The following is a 26630-nucleotide window of genomic DNA, read 5'->3' on the forward strand; positions in this document are numbered from 1 at the left end:
AATTGACTTTTTTCGTTGTCGCCGATACGGATAATAAATTTGTCCCGCGGACAACTAGGATAGACGCTTCTACCTCGTCCCTTTAATCTCCCGTTTTCGTCGTTCCGTTTGCTTTAATATCGTTTCTTCTTTGCTCCGTGTTCCGGCCTGCCCCGCGTGATTAATTCTCGGTTAGTATTGCGTTTTCGTTCCGCGGGAAACGAATGCGTTCGGGGAACAAAGGGTGGAGATTTTCTACTGCCTGTCCCGAGCAAGGCTATTCCGGCCGTGGTAAAACGAATCGGATGAGGTATTTCGAATTATGAATTTGCTGTGTTGCAGGATAATTTGTTTTTATTTTATTAATATTAATATTAAACTAGCCGTAACTATATTATTTTAGATCTAGATTTAACGTTACTAGCAAATTTAGTGGCAGACTAAATAACACATAATTTTCTACATTTTCAGTTCCTATTTTCTGTAATAATTGGAATGTATATAGAATGTGTTTTTGAGCTTCATACGGTTATGAAACTGACGGTGTTCGTAAAAACGAGATTCAATTTCCCTGTCATCGACAACGCGCCATCATGTTTTTGAAACGATGTAAATAAAATATCCATCATTACAAGCACGTATGCAACATTTTGAATACCTACTAAAACAATCGAAAAGCACATTTTTTAGGTAAAGAGAATTTTAAATGAACTATCAAAAAATGCAAATATAAAACAATGCAAACGTAACGTGTAGATTATTTCACAGATAAATTGAAGAAAAAAAACAACCATTAACAGTGTTTAAAAAAATCCAAACTCCACGAAATTGATATTAATGAATGAAATGAAGAAGTAATAGTTGTAGATAATGAGAGACAGTAAAATTACGAAAATATTAATAATACAAACAAATTTTGTCACTTGTAATAATCAGACGAGCTCATCCAGTTTACAAACACACAAATATACCATAGCAAACCAATAAATTGATATGAGTGCATAAGCACTCGTTACTCCGTTTGAAAATTAATTTAAACATTCCACGCTCGATACTCGGTATATTTCAACTTATAACAAGGTATATAGCGCGTGGATCGCAATACAGCTGTCATATTTGTTTATGCGGCATTTTGGAAGTCAATTCGCATCGTCGAATACCTCGTTAATTAACTATGTCAATCTTTCTAACGCGTTCTGTAACTCGTCATCGTTTATATATTTACTGAAAACAACGACACGAATTATTTAGACAGTCTATCGACTGGATATTGAAACGCACGTTTTGCACGGCAAACAATCGAACTTATTATCCCATTATATGGTTTTCATTATAAATGGGAATTACTCGAGTGTAATGAACGTGTCAAAGAACATTACTGGAAAAGATTATTGTAGTATTGTCGAATGTGGAGGTTCAAAGAGCTGATCGCCCATTACTGGTTTTAGTTTACTGTCATTCGGGATTGGGAGGAAGCAGTAGAAGTGGACCGTTCTAGGTGAGCCGTGAATGCTCTGGGACTTATAGGACTTGTCGCAATTCCGAGTAGACACTGTGTTGTTAAAACACACTGGTGCATGGGACCACGGTTAAAGCACCGAGTAGACACTGGTCGGCTTCAGGATTATCGAATGTTACTTGATGTTATTTTATTTTTATTTGTAGACTAATTAAAAATAATTGAATTAATGTAGAATATATAGTAAGAGTATCTATGAATTCTAATTATTTGTTGTTAGAATAAAACTGTCCAATACTTGATATAATTACATACAGGATAAACTTACCTCTTAACTACATTATACAATTTTACAAATAAAGCAAAATCAATTCAAGGAATAAACCATAATTTATTAAAATGCGTCACTATGGTTTAAGAATTAGTTCTGGCTTGCATAAAATATTTTACACATTAATTTAAATAATTCACTACAATTTACTTATCATCACTAATTTTAGACAGTTAAATTTATTAAATAAATTACTAATGAAATATCATAAACATGTGTAATGTCAAAACTTCGTTGAATGTTTATCACTTACCATCATCGCCTTTACTTCTATTATAAAATATAATCCGCTACAAAGTAAGATGGAATAAATTAAAAATAAAATGTCGTGGAGGAAGCAGGTTCATAATAGACTCGATAAATAAGTAAATAGTCGTTTATAATGGCAGTCATGTACTCGATATTTATTAAGATATACAGACCGACAGTATCACTATCTATATCTAATTCGCGCGGATCGTTCGCAGTGTTCAGCGCGTTCATAAAAATTTCACGGGTATAGTGAGACCGTCGGGCGTGAATACATTAATAACGTTATCATAATAATTTAATACGACATATCTATAATCGCTGCAGCTTCAATTTTTTTTTCTCTACCGAACGATGTCTTCATACGATCATCGTCATATCGATCCGAACAGTTAGTGTACATGCTATTCACAACACTCGCTTTTAGCACTCGCTTTAACAACCGCAGCCTCGAATCATCACCCGCGAAAGACGACGATTCAGATTGATCACAGCACAACATATCTACAATATTTACACAATTAATCGGCAAAGACGCGTAACGTTCCTCGTATCTCTCGTTTGGATCCGTTGCATACACGTGTAAAATTGCTGCGGACCGGAAATAGAACACCGGCGAAAGCCCTTTTAAAAGAGTGCACTACCTTTGAAAAGTTTCGGATCATCTAGCATTCTGCGACACAATTTCTAAATGCAACGTGAACTGTAATGAATTTCGAATTTTGATATGTTTTGGACAATACAAACAGTAGGGAGAATCGCAATGGGCCAAGGAAGGGATCTTAATATCTAACGAGTCGTAGAAAAATTACAAAAACTTAAGTTACATTAAAATTGCAATGAAAATTCATTCTAGAGAGGTTATCGGAGGAAGGGACACTCTAAGACAATAATGGTATTTGATAGTCAATATTTATGAATGATGTTAAAGTGTAACTGTTTTCGTACATTTTATTGATAGTGAAAATGCGTGACAGTAAACTTTTCAGCAATAGTGCACCTAATCGTTGACTATGCGCATTCGACTGGAACGAAATTCGAAATAGAATTGAAAACACTTCGTTCGTAGAGACTACTATATTGTATTGTCAAGAGTCCGGTTTTCATTGTTGTTTTCGTTCGTGCTCTAACTATATGAGTTAAGGATATATAGTTGCATAGTGTTCGTAGACTAGAAAAAGAGTTCCCAATGTGCGTGATTAGTGGTTGATACTATCTAGATTGGAACTATGTATGTACACCTGGTGACGGCGATTCTTGATTTTTAAGGGGAATATGGCGACGAAAACATTCTACCCTACAAATACAAGAATTACCCATGGAATAAATATTTTGTCATTTAAGAATTGGCATGAAGTTAATTTAATATTATTTTTAAATGTTTTTTGGAATATTATAATTTATAAATACTTGATATAATAACAGATTGTTCATAAGAAATATACGAGCTGCTTTGAAGATTAATTCCTCACGCCAAAGTGAATCAAAAAGACCTTTTCCATTTTTTAATCGGAAGCTTCGCCATCGAGATATAAGCATTCGGAGTTTGTAATGTAACGCATGCGCAACAACCTGTATGATCAGCTGACTACATTACAAATGGCGCGCCCCAAGAGTCTCACCAACAAACTTTGATTGCTAATATTTCGACAACACAGTTTCAGGTTGCAAAATGATGAAGGAATTTTCTTAATAAATTTACTGCAAGAATCGATCCTGATAGAATGATCCACATTCGATGACCCTATTTCCGTCAACTTGATCAAGTAACTGTCATCAGGTGCTCTGGAATTTCTCAATGAATTTCTTCAGGATGATTTCCTTTACGTCGGCACATACGTTGAGTCTCGCTAAAGCTAAAAATATTGTCGTTGGCATTTAGCTCACGGAAAGAACATTTTCTTTCTGCACAGCGATGCAAAATTGAACTGAAACGACGAAGCTCTCTGCTCGAAGACACCGTCGCCGATGATTCGAGGCTACGCGACGACGTCCATTGTCATCTCTCGTCGCCTTCGTACCAGAGATGGGCAAAACTTTATTCGAATAAAAGATAACGAATTAAAACTACGTGTAACGATTTGTTCGCAAAGTTTATTCGATGGAACAATTACTCATTTATTCGCTAATGAAATTTTTCTTTTAACGGTAAATACAAATTTTGCTCATCTCAGCTTTGGACACACGAGAACTCGCAATTGTCCATTAATTTCACTGAAATAGTCACTTCTCGCGTACGTATTACGTATGTATGACTAACTCACGTGTCAGTCCATCCACGCTTTCTCAATCGAACGACTAACGACGAAACATCGGAGCTCGTGTTCCAACACAACTACGATTCGATTATATGTGTATAATGTATATTTATGTTTTCGTTTATTCTTTCATGCGTACGTATATGCATTATATGTACCGAAATAGAGTTGTGCTTTGTTCGCGAATAGAGAGAAACTATCGTGAACGTCGGGTCGTATAGAAGAAATAGTCGAGTCACTTTAGATTCAGGTATGGAGAAGTTTCTAGGAAGCTGATTTTTTTTATATATTTATTATTTTGTAACAAATAATGTTTTTATAGCACTTTATAAATAATGTATTCCATGAAAATTAAATGTTTAAACTGTTTTGTATAGAGAAAAAATATGTGCTACTTCTTTAGGAATATTCTTGATTTTTATATTTGATCGTAATTATTTTTAAAATAAACATTACTATTTTTGAAGATATATATACGTAGAAGCAGAGGTCCTGATTATTTATAACTGTAGAGGGCTGTAAAATGGTGCCAATTTAACAATTAAATTAATTATATCGCATTGTTTGTAACGGAATAATAAATGTGTATGAAAGAAATCAGCTTTACAAGAATCTTTCCTGAATGTTATGTGCATTTCCATCTAGAGTGACTGGTCTACAATTGAAATCACGTTATTCGAAATTTGCGCTATACTCGAGTAACGCATAATGAGATCCTGATTAGTATTGCAGATAGAAAGAAATATCAGTTCTGGAAGTAGTTACGGATTGTATTGTGTCAGACTAGACAGTCAGCTATCATAAAGCCTACTTACTGGTTATTGGATATTTGGATATTTGGATTGGATTATTGGAAATTATTGAATACTGAAAACATTCTAGTTTTTTTTCAAGTGAAATTTACTCGATTAGGCAATTATACTTTTACTTTATAATGTGACTTCGTTAAATCTTTTCCTAAACTTGACCCACTACATTGAATACTAGTAACTTATACTAAAACTGTCTAATTAATTCGAATAAAATTACGTTATTTTTATCTTTTTATTTTTTTCCAGAACTGATCACTTTTCTCTAATACATCGCGTACGGTCGAAAAATACGCAAGAATTAGTTAAAAAATAACAATTCTCGCGACCAGAGGTCTTACACATGCTTCGAACGTTTCTTTGGGATTTTAAATACATCGTCGATTTACTTTTTTTTTTTTTTTTTTTTTTAATCGCAAACGTATAACATAGACACATTCTTCTCGTTTCCCAAAGAAGGTTATTCTGTCGTTAAGTACAAACGGAGTAGAGCGAGTTTCACAACTGTAGAAGGGGAATCGAGAACCCTTACAAAACGTTCTTGAATATTTATGAAATCAGTGATGTTTACATAGGTAATTAGCTGAAACGAAGAAAATCCGGAACCCACTCTGCTCCTCCTTTTTTCCACCGATTCGTGTTCTCTCGTGCGAACGGAGCCACTCGAATCGTCTAAACGCGCTTTTTGATTATAAAACTTTTGGCAGAACGCTTAAAGCACAAGTGTTTACACGAGGGCGACGATGAGCGTCGAATTTTTGCGACGCACACGCGCGCCTACGAGAAACGGAAATGGGAAAATCATTCGGACTAACGCCTCCTTCGCGCTGAGTTTCACTCACGAGGAAAGTTTGACAAGTGATACACTTTGAAAAATCCGACGTCTTGTGAAAATGTAGCACGCGTGCCCATAATCTCGTCGCTATTTTTCATTGGAAACGGAAAAATGGTTATGAGGAAAGGAAACACCTCTTCAAAGAAATCGACTTTTCATATTTTTACTCACATCTCTAAAGCATTAGAATCTAAAGAATTGCTTTTCATATTTTATTGACGTCTCTAAGAAAATTACTTTGTTTTTTATATTTTAAAAGTATACAGTCGTCAAGCAGAATAATCAAAAAAATCATTTTAATACATTTACAATAGTATCTGAACACTTAAACAACAACACTATTAATATTACTAATATTCATAGTCGATGCATTTGACATAATTAAAGTTACGAATTCCTCAAAATCAATTTTATTATATAGTTATTTACTTACTTAGCAACCAAGCTTGATTACTGACATTGAGATAGACTAATCGTCCTTTCCTATCTGCATTATCTATCCCCAACAAAAATTAACAACTTTGTCAGCACCACGTAAACCACGATCCTCCAAAACCCTTGAGATCTCGGAGTGCCCCCCAATTGTCAAACATCCCCCGTCAGCTGACAGAGTTTCTTCGTTTCACGGATCACGTGGAAGATGGCGAGAAGTCTCTTCGCGCAAGAACGTCGCGCAAGTCACAATAAACGATCGGCAAACCGTAAGCCTAAGGATTCCTTCTTACTCACTGCGGTATACTTACACAACATATTATATTTTGTATTTATATTTATATTTCTTCATATATTTATATATTTATATATATACTTTTATATATATAATATCCTCTTTTGCTCTCTGTATACGTCTAATTTTAGTATGAAAATAATTTCAAGCGCGTCTTGTCTCGTCGCACTCGTCCATCATCCCAGCCGGAGGCGGCGTACCGGAAACTGGTAGCCGCCTCCGGTATGGTCACCGTCCAATAAACACTAGAACTGGAAGCCCCGTTCCCGCGACGTGAGAATCACCTTCGGATGGCTGGAAGTAGCAGTGACAGCAGACTCACCGAAAGATGAAGAACGAGCTGAGCCCGGTGGGACACGCCAGGACTCAAGGCGTCCACAGGAGGTTCGCCTGGTGGCCTCATCGACGCCGGACCGTAATTCCTGTCGTAATCTGTAACCAGAAGAACCTGGTTGTGCTTTGATCACTCACTATGCGATGAATCGTATGTATCGCCGATTAAACGTAAAACGGCTATTTCAAGACGATATTTATTCAAATAGCAGTATTATTCGATTAACCCTTTGCGCTTTGAGCCATTAGGTAGAAGCTGGTAATGAATTTTGACGAGTTTTTAGAAATGATTTTTTAGTTACTCAATGATTAGAACAAACCTTGACGGTTTATCGGATTATATGAGCTGTTTCTGAAGCTTCAGGCTTTTATTGAGCAGATGTATGCATAGATAAACTATTATATTTATTGCTATTTATAATAGGATTTGAGTATCTGGATAATACACTTGGCATTAAAAGTGCAAAGTACCAAAGAATTTTTATTTCTATTATAATATTTACTTTTATTATAAATACCCATTTCCGATACGACATTTAGATTGACAGTTTTAATTTGTTCTATTTATTTTGAGAAACGTCTAAGAGAACATGGATTGATTTTGGTATCGAAATTTAGGGTGGTCGAAGTTTTGATAAAATTGAAAGTAAGTACGACGAATACGAGAGTTGGATTGGTTCAGAGTTGGAAAGTTCGTTAGAGTTCGTGTAATACGATGGGTTTCGTTACAAATTCAGGTGAAACAATTGAACTAGTTCGCAGTGGAAGTTCTTCTAGCTTCGAAGTTGCAAAATTCGGCCATCGGAGTTCAAAATGAATTTCATTGTAAGAACAGATGTTATGATACTCGCAAGTTTCGTTCCTTATCTGCAAGATGTTTTACAGTATTAAAATACTAGAATTGTTACTTCTACGAATGTTTATACTTTTCCAAGATATTTTATATTAAATTATCATATTGAAAAAAAAATTTACATAAACAAATATGCTTCATTCCATCAAATCATTAGTAGAATTGATCCATACAAATATTTACCTATAACAATTATTATCCAGAAACAATTAATCGAAGCCGGATTTAAAACACTTTACACGTATAATATATATAAAATTAAATTCCATTAAAGGGTAAGAGGATTAGGAAAATAATTCCTGGTGCTGCTGATTTAATTTCTAAGCTAACCACGTATCTTTCGAAAGGTCGAAGACCTCCGATGCATTCCCGTACCATCAAACGCCTCTCTGACCACGGATTCCCGGATCGTGCATTCGTATTGAAGTATCCCAGCCCCGAAACATCGAAATAGATGGTCGACGGTGTTCCAAGGATACGCGGGAGTCGCCCAACAGAAGCGGTCATTGTTTCAACCAGCGTGCAGCGGCAGGGCTACATGCGCGTGTATGAACACCGTCGGATAGGGAAGATGAATGCAAGGAGTTGCTTGCGGATAATGCGCAGCAAGAGCGAGAGCCTGCCGTTCTTCTGCGTCTCGGAATTAAATTCTACCAAATTCCCAGCTACACGGAATCTGGGATATTTGGTCCGCTCGGATCCCTTTCTAAAGAGATAAAAGTCTCGGGAGTTGTGGAAAGTGGCTGGATATATTTACAACACAACGGGTGCTGACTGGAGACTGCTAAATCAGGTCGGCTTCATTGTGTCAAAGCTACGACGACATTTAATCGTACTACTAAATATATCCGCGACATAAATCACGAGATAAACTATATTAGACGTAAAAGTTAATTTTGTGTCTTTATATTCAAGAGTTTATAATTGTAGTTTATGCAAAATTATTTACTCGTCATTTGGTTACGTTAAATTATCAATCTTCTCAGTCTCAACCTGATGGACAATACAATTTTTCTATGTAAGTATACGAAGTTCAGTAGTCCACCAATTTTTTTTATTATTATTCTTCGAACAGATTACAATTATTATGAGTAAAACCTATTTCTCTGATTTTACATTCAATTACTTGTGACTCTAGTTTAAACAGAAATATTTAACCTAAAGTTATATTAAAGTGCTAACCTTCGTAATGAATATGTGCGTGAGGCAAGATTAAGAGTTGTACGGTTTTTCGTTATAAATAAATGGTGGATTGATCTTAGAAAAACATAGCGCAGTTAAATTAAGTTGAAAGATTTCAAGAAAATTTTCTTGTCGAATGATTGTTAATTTCGTGCATTTAATTCTGAACTTAGTGATTTTATATTCATTTGTTTCAAAGACCTAATGCTTTCTTGGCGACCCAAGACTGTTCTGGCAATTTATCGAATTTCTACAAATTCGATCCTCTGTCTCACTCTACCGAACAGAATTTACCATTAACGACTCAAAAGAGATTCCTCTCCGAGTGAGGATTTAATTCTCGTTTCTTGCTGGTCTCTAGAATAATTTATAGGAAACTAGAAATATATTCCGCTGCTTTTAGTCAAACTGTTCTTGGACTAATGTAATTGGGCCGAACAAATGTTGAATCATTTCCTGTTGATATTCACAGGGGACAGAGAATTCGTTGGCAGAAACTAGCATGCTACGAAATTGTCTATCTATAAAGTGATAAAGTGGGACTTTAATATAGTTAATCTCACCTACAATTATAATTCTATGTTCGCATTGAATGTTTTATGGATAAGTTGCATAGTAAGTTTGGAACCAATTTTGTTCTAAAAACTTCTATACGTAAAAGTATAAATTTGATTACAATATCTACCTGTAATACCCTAATAGATACTCGTATTAGTTGATTATGGTGGGTGAAGCTATAGTTAAAAATTTATTCTCAGTGGTTTAATTATTATGATAAATTTTAGCACGAAAGGGCTGAGCGAGCTGTGTCCAAAATTGAATCTCTTATTTATTCAGGTTACAATAGTCGAAGAGGGAAATAGAAACTGAAGTTTCTTACAAACCCAATCAGAGTAGAAGAGGACGAGTGGTTCAATCAGATGCAAGGTAAGCAAAATTCCTTATGCAAAACTAAATTGAAAATGTGGAATAAAATTTCTGATGGGTCATTTCGTTTTCGAGAAAATCAATTTTCAAAACATTTCACTTACATTAATGAAGGGAACCATCGTAGTAGTTCCCCATCATCTATTTCAATTGGTTTCAAGTAGTAGGAAGGTAGAAAGAACACTGGGTATAGAGTATATTACGTCATTACTGCTCAGAGCATCAAAGCAAGTAGAAATAACGAGCAATGGTCAGACGCTACATGGTCATATTAAAAATTGATTTTCTCGAAAACGAAGCGTCGTACAAAAGAACTGTATACCACATTTTCGATTCATTTTTTCACAACGAATCGCCCAGCGTGTCATTCGTTCCCATTCACACTCCGTATAATACTAAGAAACTCAATGAATGTTTAATGTAATCACGAGTCGCGTCGCGAATCTACGAAATACATTTTTGTATCGAATCACATGCTCACGATGAATCTGATGGATCGCGTTATTGGTTGCCGGGGAAGCAATTTATTAAATTATGCCGCCGAGCATCGTAGAAAAAGTATACCAACCGATGGATCCCAATAAATAAGGACATTTATTGCTCATTCGATTTCGCTTTTCGATTCGATTGGCTGATTGTTCTAAGTTTTACGAACCTGGCAAAGTTAAATGAACATCGCCACCTGTGGCGCTAATACAAATCCGGTAATGTTCCCGGCTATGAATACATGAATACCAACCGGGGAAGAAGTCGATACATACGTTTACCCCGTTAACCCAGGAATTTCAACGCGCGCAGGTATCATGCGAATGGAAACCGAGCGGTTTGATACGTACGTACATGGATAGGTACATAAGCCAAGTATCTCCTTCAAACATCTTCAATTCCATCAGAGAAAACGAAACTTGGCCCGAAAATGAATGCTAAACGATTACAAATGTTCGCGAAACACTCATAGTATCGTTTTATTATTCATAAAATTGTTACGACAAATATTAGATACTAGTTTTATTAATAGATACTAGTTTCATCTAATGAAGAATCTTTTTCGGGCAGGTAAATTGCAAAGTGGTTACAATGTAAACATTGTTATATTTTCATATTTTCAGGGTAGCCGCTAAACGAAATAAGATAAATATAAAACATATGGCGCACCCCTCGAAGCACATAGTACATTTGCAAATAATCACTCGATATTGAATCTTCTAAAGTAAACTGTGCAGTCAAGGCACTCTTATCAGTAATTACGCAACTTCGTTTTAAAGGGGAACGAGCGAAATAAAATTAACTTCAAAGAAGAGATGCATTAACATTCCAAAGTTATAATTTATAAAGTTTGAACTCGGAGCAGACCTTAAGTAAATGATATGGAGTAGAAAGTTCGGATGCATGTTATCTCTAGGAGTTTGAAACAATACGAGTGAAAATTAGTTGCGCGAACTTCTTTTGAGAATACTCGAAACGTTAATATTAATTATAAATTCCTATTAATCGCATTTCTTAGTGGATTATTTTATGCGTTGATATTTCTGAGGATTATTAAATTAATACTATTAAATACAAGACTACATATAATTATGAATAATTAGTTATGTGATAGAACGTATACATAAACGATCATGTGAAACTATACACTTCTTGTGAAGAAATTTCTAAGAATTATTAAATATATTCTGTTATATATAATAATTAAATTAATTTCACGAAAAATGCAGCAGAAGAACAAAAGTTCTTTGTATATATAAAAATATTTTTATTATCAGTTAGGCTTGCTTGTGGAATTCGGATAACTTGACAGAGTTATAGTAATGACCGTCATTGAGCAAATGTTTTGAGCAAAATGCTATCTAGTTCGTATTAGAAAGTGAAGCAAACGAAGTTAAATGAAGTAAGGGGCCGTAAAAACGACAAACTTTTCTTATTTCACAACCGATCGAGGAATAGTCGTCGTGAATGCACGTCGTTCCCCTGGAGTAGTTCTTCGTGCGCTTTGGCTCGCTCGCCAGAAAGGGACGTCGAAATCGCACGTCCATTCGAAAAAAGTTATTCCCACCTACGAGCAAAATCCACGGTACGTGACTTTCTGCATGAACGACGACAGACGAACCGTTTTCCAACACTTTAACAACGTCTTTACCGGTTCCCTATCGTGCAGTTTCCCTCATCTTTTTCCACACGTCGCGGTCGCTGGCTAAAATCGAGCAGTCGTGGCCACGAGGCGATGCTCAATTAATGGGAACAGACTTTACAGTCCTATAAAACCTACTCGGTGATAAAGGAAATGCGAGCTCATTAAATAACAGCCTCTTTTTCAGTGGATATTTATAAAAAGTAGGGTTTCGTTGAAATAAAAGTTTATTCAAGTACTATGTAAAGTTAAAGATCTGAAATGGGTATACTCTAATTTTTTCGTGATATCTCAATATAATTGTTAAATAATTCTATGAAGAATGCAGCAGAGGAGTTCTATTTATATAATAAAATATTTGGATTACAACGAATGAGCAATTGATTTGTATTAAGTAGAATCAACATTTCGCTGTATTTATTGAGGAAGTATGAGCAAAAGTAATAAAGTTAAAAAAAAACTACAATTAATTTTGTTCATTGATAATTGTAATAAAAATGATTACTAATGTAAATAAATGTGTGCATTCATATAGAAACACATTGATTAGTAATCGTAGAAGCTTTTAATGAACCAACGCGTGTGTTGTGCACGATAAAACAAAATACGCTCAATTATGTTATTGAATGCTTTGTTATTCTTCGATTTTACACATTCAATGTTTCTATAAATTCGTTATGCATTGTATGGGGAAATGTTGTACAAGTTTGCACAAAGTTTGTATAATGCGAGAGTATATGTATAACCCGACTAAATTTGGTAATTAATTGAAAATTCAATTTATAATAATTCCTTCCAGTTCGCAAGTTTTAGGCAAAAACTCTACCTTGTGTATATGCAAACTTCTCCCACCGAAAGATTAAAGAAACAGAAGGCACTCGATTATTCCTGCTAGTTGAACAAATTGAGAGAACTCGGAGGGAGGAATTCTAGGGTGCATTAATAATTAAAGGGTGGATTTTCGAGGTCCATTACCTGCCGGAGTAACAGCTTCCCTGCATGTCGTTAATTTGAATAACGTTCAATTATTTAATGAAGCTATTTAACTACAAGCTTCGTCATCGTTATTACTGGATTAACGAAAACACATTTATTTGCATTGCGATAAAATATAATTGCTAACCGATAATAGGAATATACAATAATTGTTTCAAATTAATCTATTACATTTTGTTCACCTGTTGACCAAATTATATAACTTTGTTAATATTCTTTGGAGGTTGCTATCCATTTTTATTTGTTAAATCCATTAACCAGAATATCAATGTCTCGCATATTTAAAGTGATAGGAGATATGAATTGACCAGATAATAAACAAATTACTATGCACCATCTTCATTCTGTTATAAAAGAATTCAATATATTGTTTATCAAAGCACGAACATATTTCCTATAAATCCTGATCCTAAACAGATATTAATTTCGTAATTATGTAGAAAAATTGTCCCTCCATTGCTAAATAAAATTGATGTATAAAACCCACCAGAACTACCAATATATTCGAAGAAAATGACTCCACTTATATCCTCGTTTCCTTTAACCTTTTGTACCAACTTTTCGAAGATTATTTCGTTGAAAATTGCTTATGATTTCGATCAAATTCTGAAGGAACACAGGCCTCGGGTACGTAAACATTGCCGCTATAAGAATCAATTCATCTCTCAGTTGCGAGGTTCGGTTTATTATACGCGTTCGACGTGGAAGTCGATCGATTTAACAAACGAAAGGAGAAGGAAGGAGCCGGCGAATGAAGATGAAACGAGACGGAGAAAGGTAGAAAAAAGAAACGGCAAGAATTCCGCTCAGCTCCCTCGTGCCACGTTCCTGCGTTTCACCACCGAAGGCAGCCGACGGCCGCAGGTCAACGAAACTCGTTTTTCATTAATTGAAAGTAAACTTCGAGAAAGGGGAACTGCTTCGTCGCTCCCGGGAATCTTTGAGCAAAGTCATTGAAACTGAGTTCGGGAAACTCTGACGGTCGTGCCAGTTGCTGCCAATTTATTGGCATGCGAAACGAAAGAGCCTTCGGCGTGACGTTTTATCAGAGACTCTCATAATACACAGACTATCGCGAAACTCCCGGTACAATTAGAACGAAAAGGATTCGTACGAAACGAATCGACGTTGATTCATTGAATTTTGCCTACGTAGCTTTATTTCCCAGGACGATTAATGCGCCAAGTTGCATTTGATTTGCCAGTTTTATTTCGTTCGAGTTCATTTCAACTTTATTTGATGTTTCGTGTATCTGGAGGCAATACGCGTGTGCACGATGCACTGAGTGAATTATTGACATGGTGTATTTTTATTGTTCAAATTGAGTGTGTAATTTAATATACTGATAAAATATTTTTGTTTTTACACCATTAGAATATGAGGAGCATTAGAACAAGTAGAAATAACAAGCAATGGTCAGCTTTACTTTAACTTTATTTTCTCTTATCTATCACGAATCTGGGAGTAATATATGCTTTCATGACGTATACATATAAGGTAATCTGTAGATAAAATATTCTTCTCGTACCAACAATATGTAGAGAACTGCAGCAAGTGGAAATAGCGAGCAATGGTCAGACATGTCAGCCAAGTGGTATACGTGACCTACGAATATTCTGATTCGATTTCTTCGAAAACAAATATTCTTATTTGGAACTGACCAGCATCAACAATCAATACAAAAGTAATTTTACTATACAAAAGGTATACTTTAAAAGTTTAATATTAGATGATCGAGAAGTTGAATTAATATACTTTGTATTGATTGGAGATGCTCGTCATTTCGTCTATTGTCATTAATAAATTAATTTTTATATTCATTTTTATTTGAATATCTACTTAATTAATAATAAAATATCGCTGTCCGAATAGTATCTTTTTATCAACTCTTAATTTTTCTGGATTAAATTAAACTATGATATCTACTAAAAATATCAATTTCGATCATTTGAAAAATTAAAAATTAAATGCTAAAACGTCGCGCTACAAAATTCCTAGTAAAAATTGTATATATGAAACAAATTTAAAGTAATCGATTAAGTGGTTTTATTTTATAAATTCCAGAAGGTACGCCACGCTTGGGAGCGTCCAGGCGTAAAACCACCCTTAAATCCACTGTCTGAGTCTGGGACGCAGGGTAGAATTGGTAACGATTCACTTTGGGTAAAATTGACCCGTGTTGCTCGCTACATCCGGTTGCCAAATGACTTCGAACGTGTATAGTACTGCAAGACCATGCGATAAATTTCAGCGTTGCAGAGTACCTCCAGACTAATTTGCACCACAACAAGAAGAAACAATGTTCCCCTTTTTCGAAATCATGCCATTCACGCGTAATTTTCCATCGACGCGTTTCCTTCTTCCGGAATATTCAGACTTTTAATGGATATTCGAAATTTAACGGTAGTTACACCGATTGGATTGTTCATCTCATGCGTATTCATAAGATATTACGACGTTCAATATTCATAAGCCACGCGATACTTTAAACAGGACGGGGGCTGAAATCAGACGGGCAACCGTAAAGAAATAAAACTGCGGGGAATTTAGTCGCTTCGTCCGAGAAGCCCTTCTTTAAATAGAACGCATTTCACGTTGCAGATTTCAAATTAATCAGAGGGAATTCGTTGAACGATCATTAAAGTTAAGTGAAACATTTTTCCCGGCGCAGTACTGCTTCGGAACGCTTATTAAATATTAATGTGTATACTGCAAAATTTAATTTCACTCTCACACTCTGACACTGTATTAATTTATCGCTTACTGACTTAAAGGAAGAATTTACAATAAAAGTCGAAACAATAAGCATTAGTACCACACGATAATTTAAACATTTTTGGGGCTTCATTTGTGAATAATTAATATTTGTTCGAAGGAGATCAATTTGATTTGTGTATTCAAGAAAAAAATGTATCTTATTGCATTCTCTACAGAGAAGAGAATTCGGCATACTGTTTTTATAAATCTGAACATATAAATGAAAGAATCTTCAATTTAATTGGAAATATCGTAATTCATACTTCTAATTTAACTTTTAGAAATATGGATTCAAACCCATTCTGTACTGACTCAATGCACTGTATTGTTGAATGAATATTCAGTTAGTTCGTGTGTTTCAATTAAGGTTTTATAGACCTATTAAAAATAAAAGTGTATTGCGTATTGAAAGAGATCAAAGAGGATTAAAATCTACGCAGGATAGAATACCTGACACGTGAAATGATTTTCCCACATTCAGTTTACAGCAATGCTTTCAATCTGATATGAAATGTTCACACAAAAGTATGTTTTTCATTTCCTTTTTTGAAACGTGAAACATGCATTATGTTTCCGCATGGCTGTTAGCATCAAATAAAATCGCATCGCGGAAACTGAATCGTTCTGGATCGAACGAGATTAGTGTCTGTGAAACGGTGGAAATAATGCTGAACGTTTCTTTTCAGTTCGTGGATCTACTGAAATAGAGGGAGATTGCTGAATCGAGCCAGAAGTATTCATAGTGGGCCGTAAAATATGTCAACGAAAACTCCAATTTGAGATTGGTTATTAAATGATCGAAATTGAGAATCAAACATTTTAGTGTAATAAGTTATCATATTTATTAGATAGATAAATTATTTAAATTATTCAGTGTTAAAGTAACCTAAGAATCAACATCTGATCAGAAAACTGCAAATGTCGCTAAATTATCAAATCAGAGTCAAAAACAAATGTAATTTTGAACACATAAAGATCAATACCAGACAAATGATCGTTCCATCTTTCAAACAATAATGTCTCCCTTTACATGTCCCTTAAACTTCTCATAAAATTTCTCCACAATACATTCAAACTAAAAAGTAAAACAAGAGAACAATAACGGTTGACTTCCCCTTTAATTCCAGCCAGCACGTTCGCACGAGCGATGCCGTGGAATCGATCAGCAGCCGATCCGTGAACCAAGTCGTAAAACGCAAACGCAGGTATAACTATCGTCGAAATCGCTGTCCTCGTGGGCGTAATTTTGAAATCCATTCCGGCCAGTTAAAGGGGAACCAAGTAACGCGAAGCAACTCGTTCACGGATAAAGGGGATCACCGAGCATCGACAATCCACCGGATTCAACGTCGGAGGGAATCTCTACCGGCCCGAATCTGCACCGTTGACGAGGTTTTAATTATGCTAATTACTCGAACGAGCCCTGGGGTATAAGCGGCAGCCCAGGCGCGGGTGTATCGTCGTGGGAAATGGCTGAAGTACGGGGAGCGCGTTAAAATAGATATTTACTGACCTGAATCTCGCCATTCCTCGACCTCGTAGTCGATAGGTCGTTGTCGTAATTTCTTGTTACCGTTTCTACCTAAAATACATTACACAAAGGCGGTTTTACATGGTTGTGCTTCACTGGGCGTCACGGCGCGGGGCTAGGAATGGAGGGAAGTGCGGGAATGGATGTCCTTTGCTACAGTAGAGAAAAAAAAAGAAGGACGAGCAGAGAACGAAGTGCACCGCGATTGTACGGGGGCGGCGCGCTCCTTTGCTTGCAAATTAATGGCGGGTATTCCACCTAATTCCGCGTTTGTTCGCGGCCGAATATCGACGGTATCTTCGTTCTGGCCCGTTAATTGGTATCGTCGTGTATATCGGTAAGCTTGACGCTCAGAGATTTGCGAGTCAAGGTCAATCGTTGCGGAAACAGGAGGAACACCCGACGAAATGAAAGTCGGTTACCGTTTTTCTTCATCGATGAGGTCACGTGGTAGGGCGGTGGCGTGGTGGACGTCGTCGACGGGGCTGGAATCTCTGAAAATAAACAGAATGTGACGTTGACTGAGGGAAACTTAGAAATGAGCTTTATTAGTGGTTCAACCATTTCATTGAATCTAATCCTGTTATCTTTTGCCATGTCGACTCAACCCAATTATTTTATGATACAGCTTACTCTTTGTCTGGACGTTCTTTTGTTCGAAAAGGGATAATTAGAAGGGTAGAATCTTCTGAGGAAATGTTCAACAGAAATGAGCATAGTAATAACAATATTTAATGATTTCGTGTAATGTTAGCTTTGATCTACGTGTCTTCTGTGTAATACGAATTCTCTGCGGAAGGCAGTGTAATTCCATTATCAGAGCCGAAGTATGCTTGCCATTTCTAGGTCATAGAAGTACATAAGATCATCTCTTATCGAGTAAATTTTAGTTTATCTTGTAAGAAAAGAATTCTTTTTCTGATACTTTCATATTCACGAATTACTTGGTAGAGAAGAAAATATAAATATGGTACACCTATTTAATTTACTAATTTTACCATTACCTTATTAATAAATAAACTATGATATTTTTTTAAAACTTTAAATTAAGTTTGGTTGAGTAACGTGATTATTCTATGTTGTTCTAGAAAATTTTACGATTTGTTAAATGTAAATGGGTGATCTCGTAACAGACTATAACGTGAAAAGTGTTGAACAAAATTATTATTTACAACATTGAAGGTTTATAAAATAATCGTGTCTATACATTGTTTATGCATTCCCTATATTGACATTTGCGTTATATTACCTGGAGTATATTATAATGAAGAAAGTCCAAAATGTGAAGGTTCTATTCACATTATTCGAAGCAGTCACGTTTCCCAATTAGTGGAGCTACCGAACAATCTACTGTGTTGTCTTTTAAATGAGAGGGAGTACGGCAGAATTCAGTAATGAAACTTTTATACAGAAAACGGAGATCAAGTTTCCAGTCAGTGAAGTAAAATTCAAAGTATGATGCATACGATTTATAAAATTAATGTATGGATGTCATTTACAAAGAAAGAATTATAATCAATGACTTAAAGATATTGTTAAAATTAAGGTATTCATTCTCATAAATACATTCTATGCAACTGATTGTTAGTTAATAATAATCGCTAGTTCGTTAGTTAATAATAATATTTTTAGTTTCTTTCAAATTATTCGAAAATTCATTTATGTTAAATCGCAAATCGTAATTTCAATGTGCATATTACAAATGTTACAGCGAACAAAGAATATAATCCGGTCATGTTAATTCTAAATCGTTTTGCGTACAATGCCTATTGTATTTTCCATATTACACATGAAACCCATAGAACAATATAAACTTATATAAACATAAATTTCCATGAAATATCTGTGTACGTACGAAATATTACTTTCTGTAAAATATTATTTCTCATAAAGAGTGTGTTGCATTCCTTGGGCATTTATAATAAAAGAAATTTAACGGTGCAATCACTTTAGAAGCATTGCAAATATACACACAAAGAATATCGTATTGAGAGGATTCGCGACAAAAGATTGCTTTTCAATTAAATTTCATTTGTGATAACGATACTAACGATGGGAAAACATGCATACCATCGCTTTTAAATTGTAGAAGAGAACGAATTTTGTCCGAACGCACAACGGCGTTCGGAAAATGCGCTGGGGAGTTAAAACAAAAATCCGACGGTGAACTTTCGCTTACGTCCGTTTCACTGCGCTCGGTCTACCGATATTATTAAACTTTTAATTTCAGCCAATTTATTCATCCAAGGAGGTGGAAAGGTATACTCTCCTGGGATAAATATATCCTTCGCAAATTTAATCGCCAATTACGAACAACGTTGAAACGGTAAGCCGTTTGAGCTCCTTCACCGATCGATACCCGTCGTCTGTCAAGAGCCTTTGCGTAAAAGTTCATCGGGAATCAATTGCTTTGTCATTAGATGGTAAATACGGGCCACGATTATTCCAATTATTCCAAATGTCGCCGTTCCGCTTCAGGGGTTTTCATTTTTCCCGATGCATTTGCAATTCGATGCGATATACAGGGTAAACCTTGGTCAAAAGTTTCGACACGTTGGTAACATTTACATTTCCTAGGGGTAAGCGAAACGTGGAACATGCGACTGTTTCGTATTATGCAAAGGGGAGTAGGAAACGATGCCCAAAATCCGTAATTTGCTTCTCGTGTATAGTAAATATGGACGCCAGGTGTCAATCGTAACAGAGTTGCAATAATTTATAAATGGCTGGATAAATGTAGCGGCTGAAATAATTTAATAATTTTGAACAGACCACTTTTGTCACTGATATTTTGCAATTCTAATTAATACAGCATTTTCTCTTGTATATAGTCAAAATCTAGGTGAACAGTTTTTCATTTTATTAAATAATAAATTTGTATGGAAATATTGTTTGGTCTGTGTAATCAATTAATGAAATGTTAGATTTATTGGAATTTCATGATATTCGAATAATCATTGACATTTATCGTTTCGACCTATTGATGTACATACAGTTAATTTTCTTTAAAAAGGTTTACAGTTCAATAGATTTTAAATATTCCTACTTTATTTCTACATTATTTTAAGCACCACAATTTTCCTTTATCGGATATTTATATTATTGTTTGTGTTAGCAAAGAAATATTCCGTAGTGTACCTATGTGAAGTATCAGAATTCAGCATAAAATTTTATTTTAGTGAATTAATTTCTAGTAAATTTGCAATACCTCTCTACTAAAAATCGTTATATTTTTTTAAATTTTTTCTTTCACTATTCACAATTAAATTATGATGCTTTTTATATATTGACATTCTGTACATTTAGAAAATAAATTAAAAGGCTCACCATCCAATTTTATGTCACCATCCGTTCCGCCAAGAGAGTTTTGCGCGACGCACTTGTAAGAACCAAAGTCATTCGGTCCAACATTTCTGATCTTCAGCATCATGTACTTGTTGTAGCCATTGTCGGAGTACACCGCCTCGTATTTGTCACCTGCAATGGAATGGTAATTGCCTAGGCAAATAAAATTATTTTCTTGGCAAGTGGATGACGTTTACACGGCATGAAGAGTAAAGCAGACAATCTAATTTTATGATGCTTAAAATTACCAGAGACAATCATATCCCCGTGCTCGGTCGTCCAATAATTGATGGAAGTAGGATAGGCTTCGGTGTGACATTCCAACGTGACGTCTTGTCCAATATACGCTCCCTCCAACTGATTTGGTATCGAAAGCATTGGCGGAACTGTAACAGAAGAAGGACAAATGTGACGTGATTAATAAGGACTATCTGTTTTCCCCAATTCGCAGAACTTCCATTATTCCAATACTCCATTGTGCAACCATCTATCATGCGAGCACCATTACTTACGGTTTAACCTCTTTGGGCAATGGTGAACAATGCGATGTAACTTCGTGAAATTTAATATAATTTTTAAACTTGTCAAAACAATAAATATCCCATTTATAGAAATGATTTGTATTTAATGTGTTCATCGATAGTTATTGATATCCGGCAAGAAACCATTAAAAATAATTTCAGCTGCAACCCTTTGAAGTAATATTTCTATTGCGAAACACGTTACAATTTATGTTTAAAATAATTATGCATCGCGTGAAACTTTAATAATATTTTTACTTAAAATTCTTTTATTTTACTTTACACTAGTAATAAGTCAATCAATGCCATTGTACATAAACCACGGAAAATAGTTCACTGCATCCAATTGGTGGCCAAAAAATATCTAAGAAGTAATTTTCTTCAATAAATATAACAAATAGGAAAAAAACTATACAATAGAGAGTTAATTGAGGCATCACACAGAGACGGAAGTAATGATTGGGTGTGCTCCGTCACTTTTGCAGTCGGCGTTTTAATTTTACTTAATGTAGCGTCTGACATCAGAACAAAGACCGTCTCTTTATAGGAAAATTCACTTATCGAGCGAGCACATTCATAGAAGTTCGAAAACAACGGACTTCGCACCGCTTACGCAAATATAAAAGATTCCATTTACGCGTTGGTTAATTTCAATTATAATCATGATTAATTATCCTTAGCAAGGAATGTTCACGAAACCGTTGCATTGTTCCCAGCTTCTTTTAGAAAGTATTATTTATCGCTCCTCGAGGCATAGTCGCTCTCCCTGATCGTGTAATTAATTTCTTTAAGTAGAAGGTGTATAAAACGAAAGGGGCATCGATTAAGGTCGCAACGCCCGAAATGATCTCCTATTGTTTAGTGATTTTTTCGTGTGTATGGGTATCTGTCGGTGGGAAACAAATTAAGGCGATATAAAGAGACTTCGTTAAGGCTACAAACAATATTTTCGTTTCTAATAAAAATCATCAAACAATGTTCAGATATTTTTCAATCTATTCAATCAAATTAAAGTTTAATTAATTTTAATAATTGTCATTTCATTTCTAAAAATACATGATTAAATAAAATTAGCCCTCACTCTTCGATTTAAACTTCTCTTGCACAGGTTCCAATTACAAAGCAGCCAAGTACTTTCAACGATCCCCAACCCCGCGAAAATTTCTGGGGTGGCAGGTCTTTCTTTTATTCAAACTCTTAACCATTTATACGCTAAAACTGAAGGCGTTTCATAGACACGCTTTTATACCCTTTAATTTTCTCCATTTTTCCGCGAACTCTATGAAGTTTCCATACACTTGAAAATTCAGCGACGCGACTTAGGGAATGCAGGACTCCCTTAGAGCGAAAACATCCCTCTCAAAGTTTTCAGTTATTATACGCGCAGCGACGGGCGTACAGCAGGGGCTTCTTACGATCAATATAGATATTTCAGAGCCGCAATATCATGTCATAGTTCCATCTTTTACGAACTAACGTAAATCACGATTTACTACCGCTGTATACGCTTGAGACGATATCACGGTGGATAGCAGTCCCTCGTTCACTCTATATTCTTCCTCACCTCTCCTCTCTACTCAAGTCGGGTTTTTGTTGAGTTATCGGATAGATTGCGCGCCCATTAGCTGATCAATTTAATTGTATCGTCGACCGAAATTTTAATATCCACTTGACCAACTCAGGCACGAATAAAATTCATCACATTTTGATATCAATATTTGGGAATTACGAGGAATCAATATTGCCCTAAATAAAGAGTATAAATCCAATTCAAAGGAATATAATAGCTTTAAATGTATATTTTTTCATTGCATACTGAATTTGGATTTAACCCTGATTAGAAATAATTTTGTAGCCAATGGGATCTAAAATATTCCATAAAAGTTGTTAGTGATATCTCAAAGGAAATAAAAAAGTGTCTTTCTTCATTTGAATTTGCAAGACTTTCATTTCTCCGCTTTTAATTTAAAGCAGTCGAAATAAACACTGAAGGTACCGAACGGTAGCGGGAAAGCTTTTACTGATGAAATAAATTTATTCTTGAAATTACATTAACGAGTTGGACAAAAGAACTGCGGATTATAGTTCGTCGTTGCCCAACGAAACTTACCGCGAAGCGCTTATGTTAACTGTACATTTTGCTCAACTTTCAATTTTAATTTCTGAGTAAGTTTTCAACTGATCTAACTTTGCTGACTATTAATTAATATTTCAATAACCGTGGTATGAATCAGTTAGAAAGTTCTAACTTCGTTATCTTGGAATTCGTTTAATATCACTTCGATGGTATTGTCACTTTTACTACATTTTCTTTTGTTGAAAGTTTGAATGATATGCTATACTTTTTATATCAAAGAACTATTACGTACAAAATTTGAGTCTGTAACATGGTCTGAGAGAATTGCATGTCAAATACATTGCACAGTCAATAGAATTCTAATTTGAGACATTCAGAAAATTTGGATCAACAGTTAATTCGCGAAAGTAGCACTAATCTGTCAATCTTCATATGTCGATAAAACGCAGGACTAATGGAACATTTTTGGAAGTGACTTTTACGGTGTGAAATATTATAAAAATAATTTCTTTAAAATCAGAATTCTAATTCATTCAAAAAATTTAAACAATATCTAGTTAACTGTAAAATACAAATTACCCTGAAGCGTTCTAACATTTTTTTCCCGTGAACAAATAAAATAAAAATAAAATCAAACTTGAAGTTGTTTCGAAGAGTTTAAATAAAACTAATATTTATAAAATCTCTTATGATACGTAATAGAAAAACAAATCAGATATTTTCTACGTAAAAGAAATAAAATATAAAGTTCAATTAAAAGCTTGAACTTATCCAGCAGGAGTCCTTTTTAAAATTTTTATTGTAATTTGTATTTGTAATTTGACACTTAAATCATCATATTTAATATTTTCTTTGTTAATAGTTTCATGACTTGGATAAAATATAATTTTGAGAAAATCTCCGGGTAGAATTCCCACGGACGATTGTTAGCGCTTGTAACTATCGGTACAGTGGAACGGAGACTAATGTGTCGGAAAAGACAGAGCGGAAACGCGTTTCGCACCCCAAAACTAGCTGGACGTGACGCTCGAGAGGGGATGAACGGACCTAGGTACATCGAGCATATCTGGGTCAAGTGGCCGCTCGTAAATCGCTGGCTAAATGAAACGTTGAAAACCGACGTAATGCATCGTGCTGGAGCGAACAACCACTCTTCATCAGGCTGCGCTGGAATGCACCACGTTACTGTCCTCCGAGTGTCTGCCCCTTTTTCTTTATCTTGCTGCCTCTGTGGTTTGCTCAACCGCCACAGAATCTCTCCACTCTATTCCCTTGCCACGATGAAATTCGATGGGGAAGATTTAGTTCGATAAATTCACTATTAGTATCCCATGTTCCACTTCTGGGACGTGCGGGACACCAAGAGGGCCAAAGCAATCTTTCCTTTCTTCCTCTTTCCCTTTTCTTTCGTAACCAGGGCGTCCAATAATTTTCTTTAAATTAGTAACTCTTAATTTCTGGATATTATATTATTTATAGAATTGGCCTCTAAAGAGGATCAGCAGTAAATAAATAAACTACGTTCCTTTGGACTATAGATGATAAATATTTTAATATAATGTATAGGTATATGAACGTACGAATTGTATTAAAATATTTACTAAGATATAGCCAAAAACTGACTGGTACATGCTCACAGATTTTGAGTGAATATTTGGAAAGCATCGTTTATGACATGGTTCAACAATTTGAATTTACTAGCGCAAGTAACTTTGTTCTTAACCGACTTCGAAAAAGTGGAGGTTATTCAATATGTTATTCAATGGTTTTATACACTCACATTGAACACGCAGAGATATCCGTTGGCTGACTCGTGGTGGAACATTGTTCGAAGCGATGCACAGGTATGCACCCATGTGCAGTCGACTGATCTTCACAATATGTAACACCTCCCCGTCCACGACATTCACTGAAACATAAATTAAACGTCGTGACATGAGTATTCCGAGTACACCGAATTAGCTATCCACCTATAATTAACTGATGAGATGCGGACGATCGATATTTCCAAAATTTTAGTAAGTACTCTTGCTAATTTCTCTAAACCTATTTCATAAAAGTAGAATTCTTTAAAAATTAGATATCTAAAACTGCCTATTCAACAGTTTAAGTTTACATGCTAAAAAGTTTTAAAGTGTGAACAGCAACCAATGGAAATTACAAATTCATTCATAGTTAACTAATCAATTTTGGTAAGAAAGAAAATTTATTCCCATTTTATTGTATTTCTCTTGTTAGACTCTAATCATGAACTTGACAATGATAAACGTATTATTTTGTACGGATAGTCCAAGACTGCATTCATTCTCTATTTATAATATATGCTTTGTTTCACAAATTGCATCATGTATGTCGATATGAATGAAGTTTATACAAAATGAGAATCACAGAAATTCTATTGCAAAATATATTTAAATATTCATTCACATACAACTTCTTCATTTACATTCTTCCAGGTCATACGAACATTATTGTTTCAGAACAACATTCCTATGAAATTTATCAACAGACTCTGTCGATATTCTATACTTGAATGGTGAGTGAACAATTTTCATAAAATAAAGCATACAGTAGCGAGATGCAAAATTTGACAGTTTAATATATCCACGCATAGTAGCTCATTAATATCCGTCATAGAAAGTAATTATTTATTCCATCATACAATAACTGGTTCCATTTTCGCGCTATACGGTAACATATAATTAAATTACGGTAAACGATTTATCACTCTCCGTAGTTGCCTGAACTTGGAAAACTCTCGCGTTCCATATTTTCGTAAAACTTTCGACAAATTTTGGTGCCGCCGTTGGTCAATGGTTGTAATAAATTATGCGAGAAAACCAAAACGATCGTCTACGCGCGTAAATCTTAACCTCCTGGATCATCAATTTCTTTTTTTGGGGAAAAATAATCTTACTCTAAGACCTATGCACTAAAGTTGACTCAAAACCAAGTGTCTAAAATGCTATACTATAAAAGTTTCTAAATTAATTAACACGTTTCGAAAAAAATCAATGTTTCAGACGATTGTTAACGACGACATTTTATCAATACAAAAAGGAGTGTATGAAACGGGAGCTTCATAGGAGTCAATATACTCCGGAAAGATAAAGATACATGTATATTCAAGAAACGGAGAAACAATTGCAGGGGAAGAAACTGACGGTGGTATAAAAAATACAGCCCCCTCAGAATATAATAAAACTCGCCCCCCTGGGCAACATGGCTGCCGTTGTACGCGGAGAACCATGGTATATTCCATGGAACGTAAAACCAGATGATTGCTACTATGCGTTCCAATAAGAATGCAATAATAAAACACTGTAATCCGCT

The 26630-nt window shown here is 35.1% G+C and overlaps 1 protein-coding gene across 7 annotated transcripts in view; it reads right to left on the reverse strand.

The window, feature by feature from the left end:
• LOC128886163 (neurotrimin) overlaps positions 1-26630 on the reverse strand; it is a 318713-nt gene that overhangs the window by 79467 nt on the left and 212616 nt on the right. For 2 of the 7 annotated variants that reach the window (XM_054140803.1, XM_054140802.1), the window contains exons 6-11: positions 25078-25206; positions 20948-21085; positions 20682-20852; positions 17777-17848; positions 17337-17405; positions 5470-7079 (exon numbers count right to left, since the gene is read on the reverse strand). In XM_054140803.1, the coding sequence (XP_053996778.1) occupies positions 6928-7079; positions 17337-17405; positions 17777-17848; positions 20682-20852; positions 20948-21085; positions 25078-25206 (731 nt within the window). In that variant the 3' untranslated portion in view covers positions 5470-6927. Of the gene's footprint in view, positions 1-5469; positions 7080-17088; positions 17200-17336; positions 17406-17776; positions 17849-20681; positions 20853-20947; positions 21086-25077; positions 25207-26630 lie in introns of those variants that run through there. The other 5 variants (XM_054140808.1, XM_054140806.1, XM_054140804.1 and 2 more) reach the window with 4 other exon arrangements.

Source organism: Hylaeus anthracinus, unplaced genomic scaffold, assembly GCF_026225885.1.
Source record: "Hylaeus anthracinus isolate JK02 unplaced genomic scaffold, UHH_iyHylAnth1.0_haploid 11982, whole genome shotgun sequence".
NCBI classification, from domain to species: domain Eukaryota; kingdom Metazoa; phylum Arthropoda; class Insecta; order Hymenoptera; family Colletidae; genus Hylaeus; species Hylaeus anthracinus.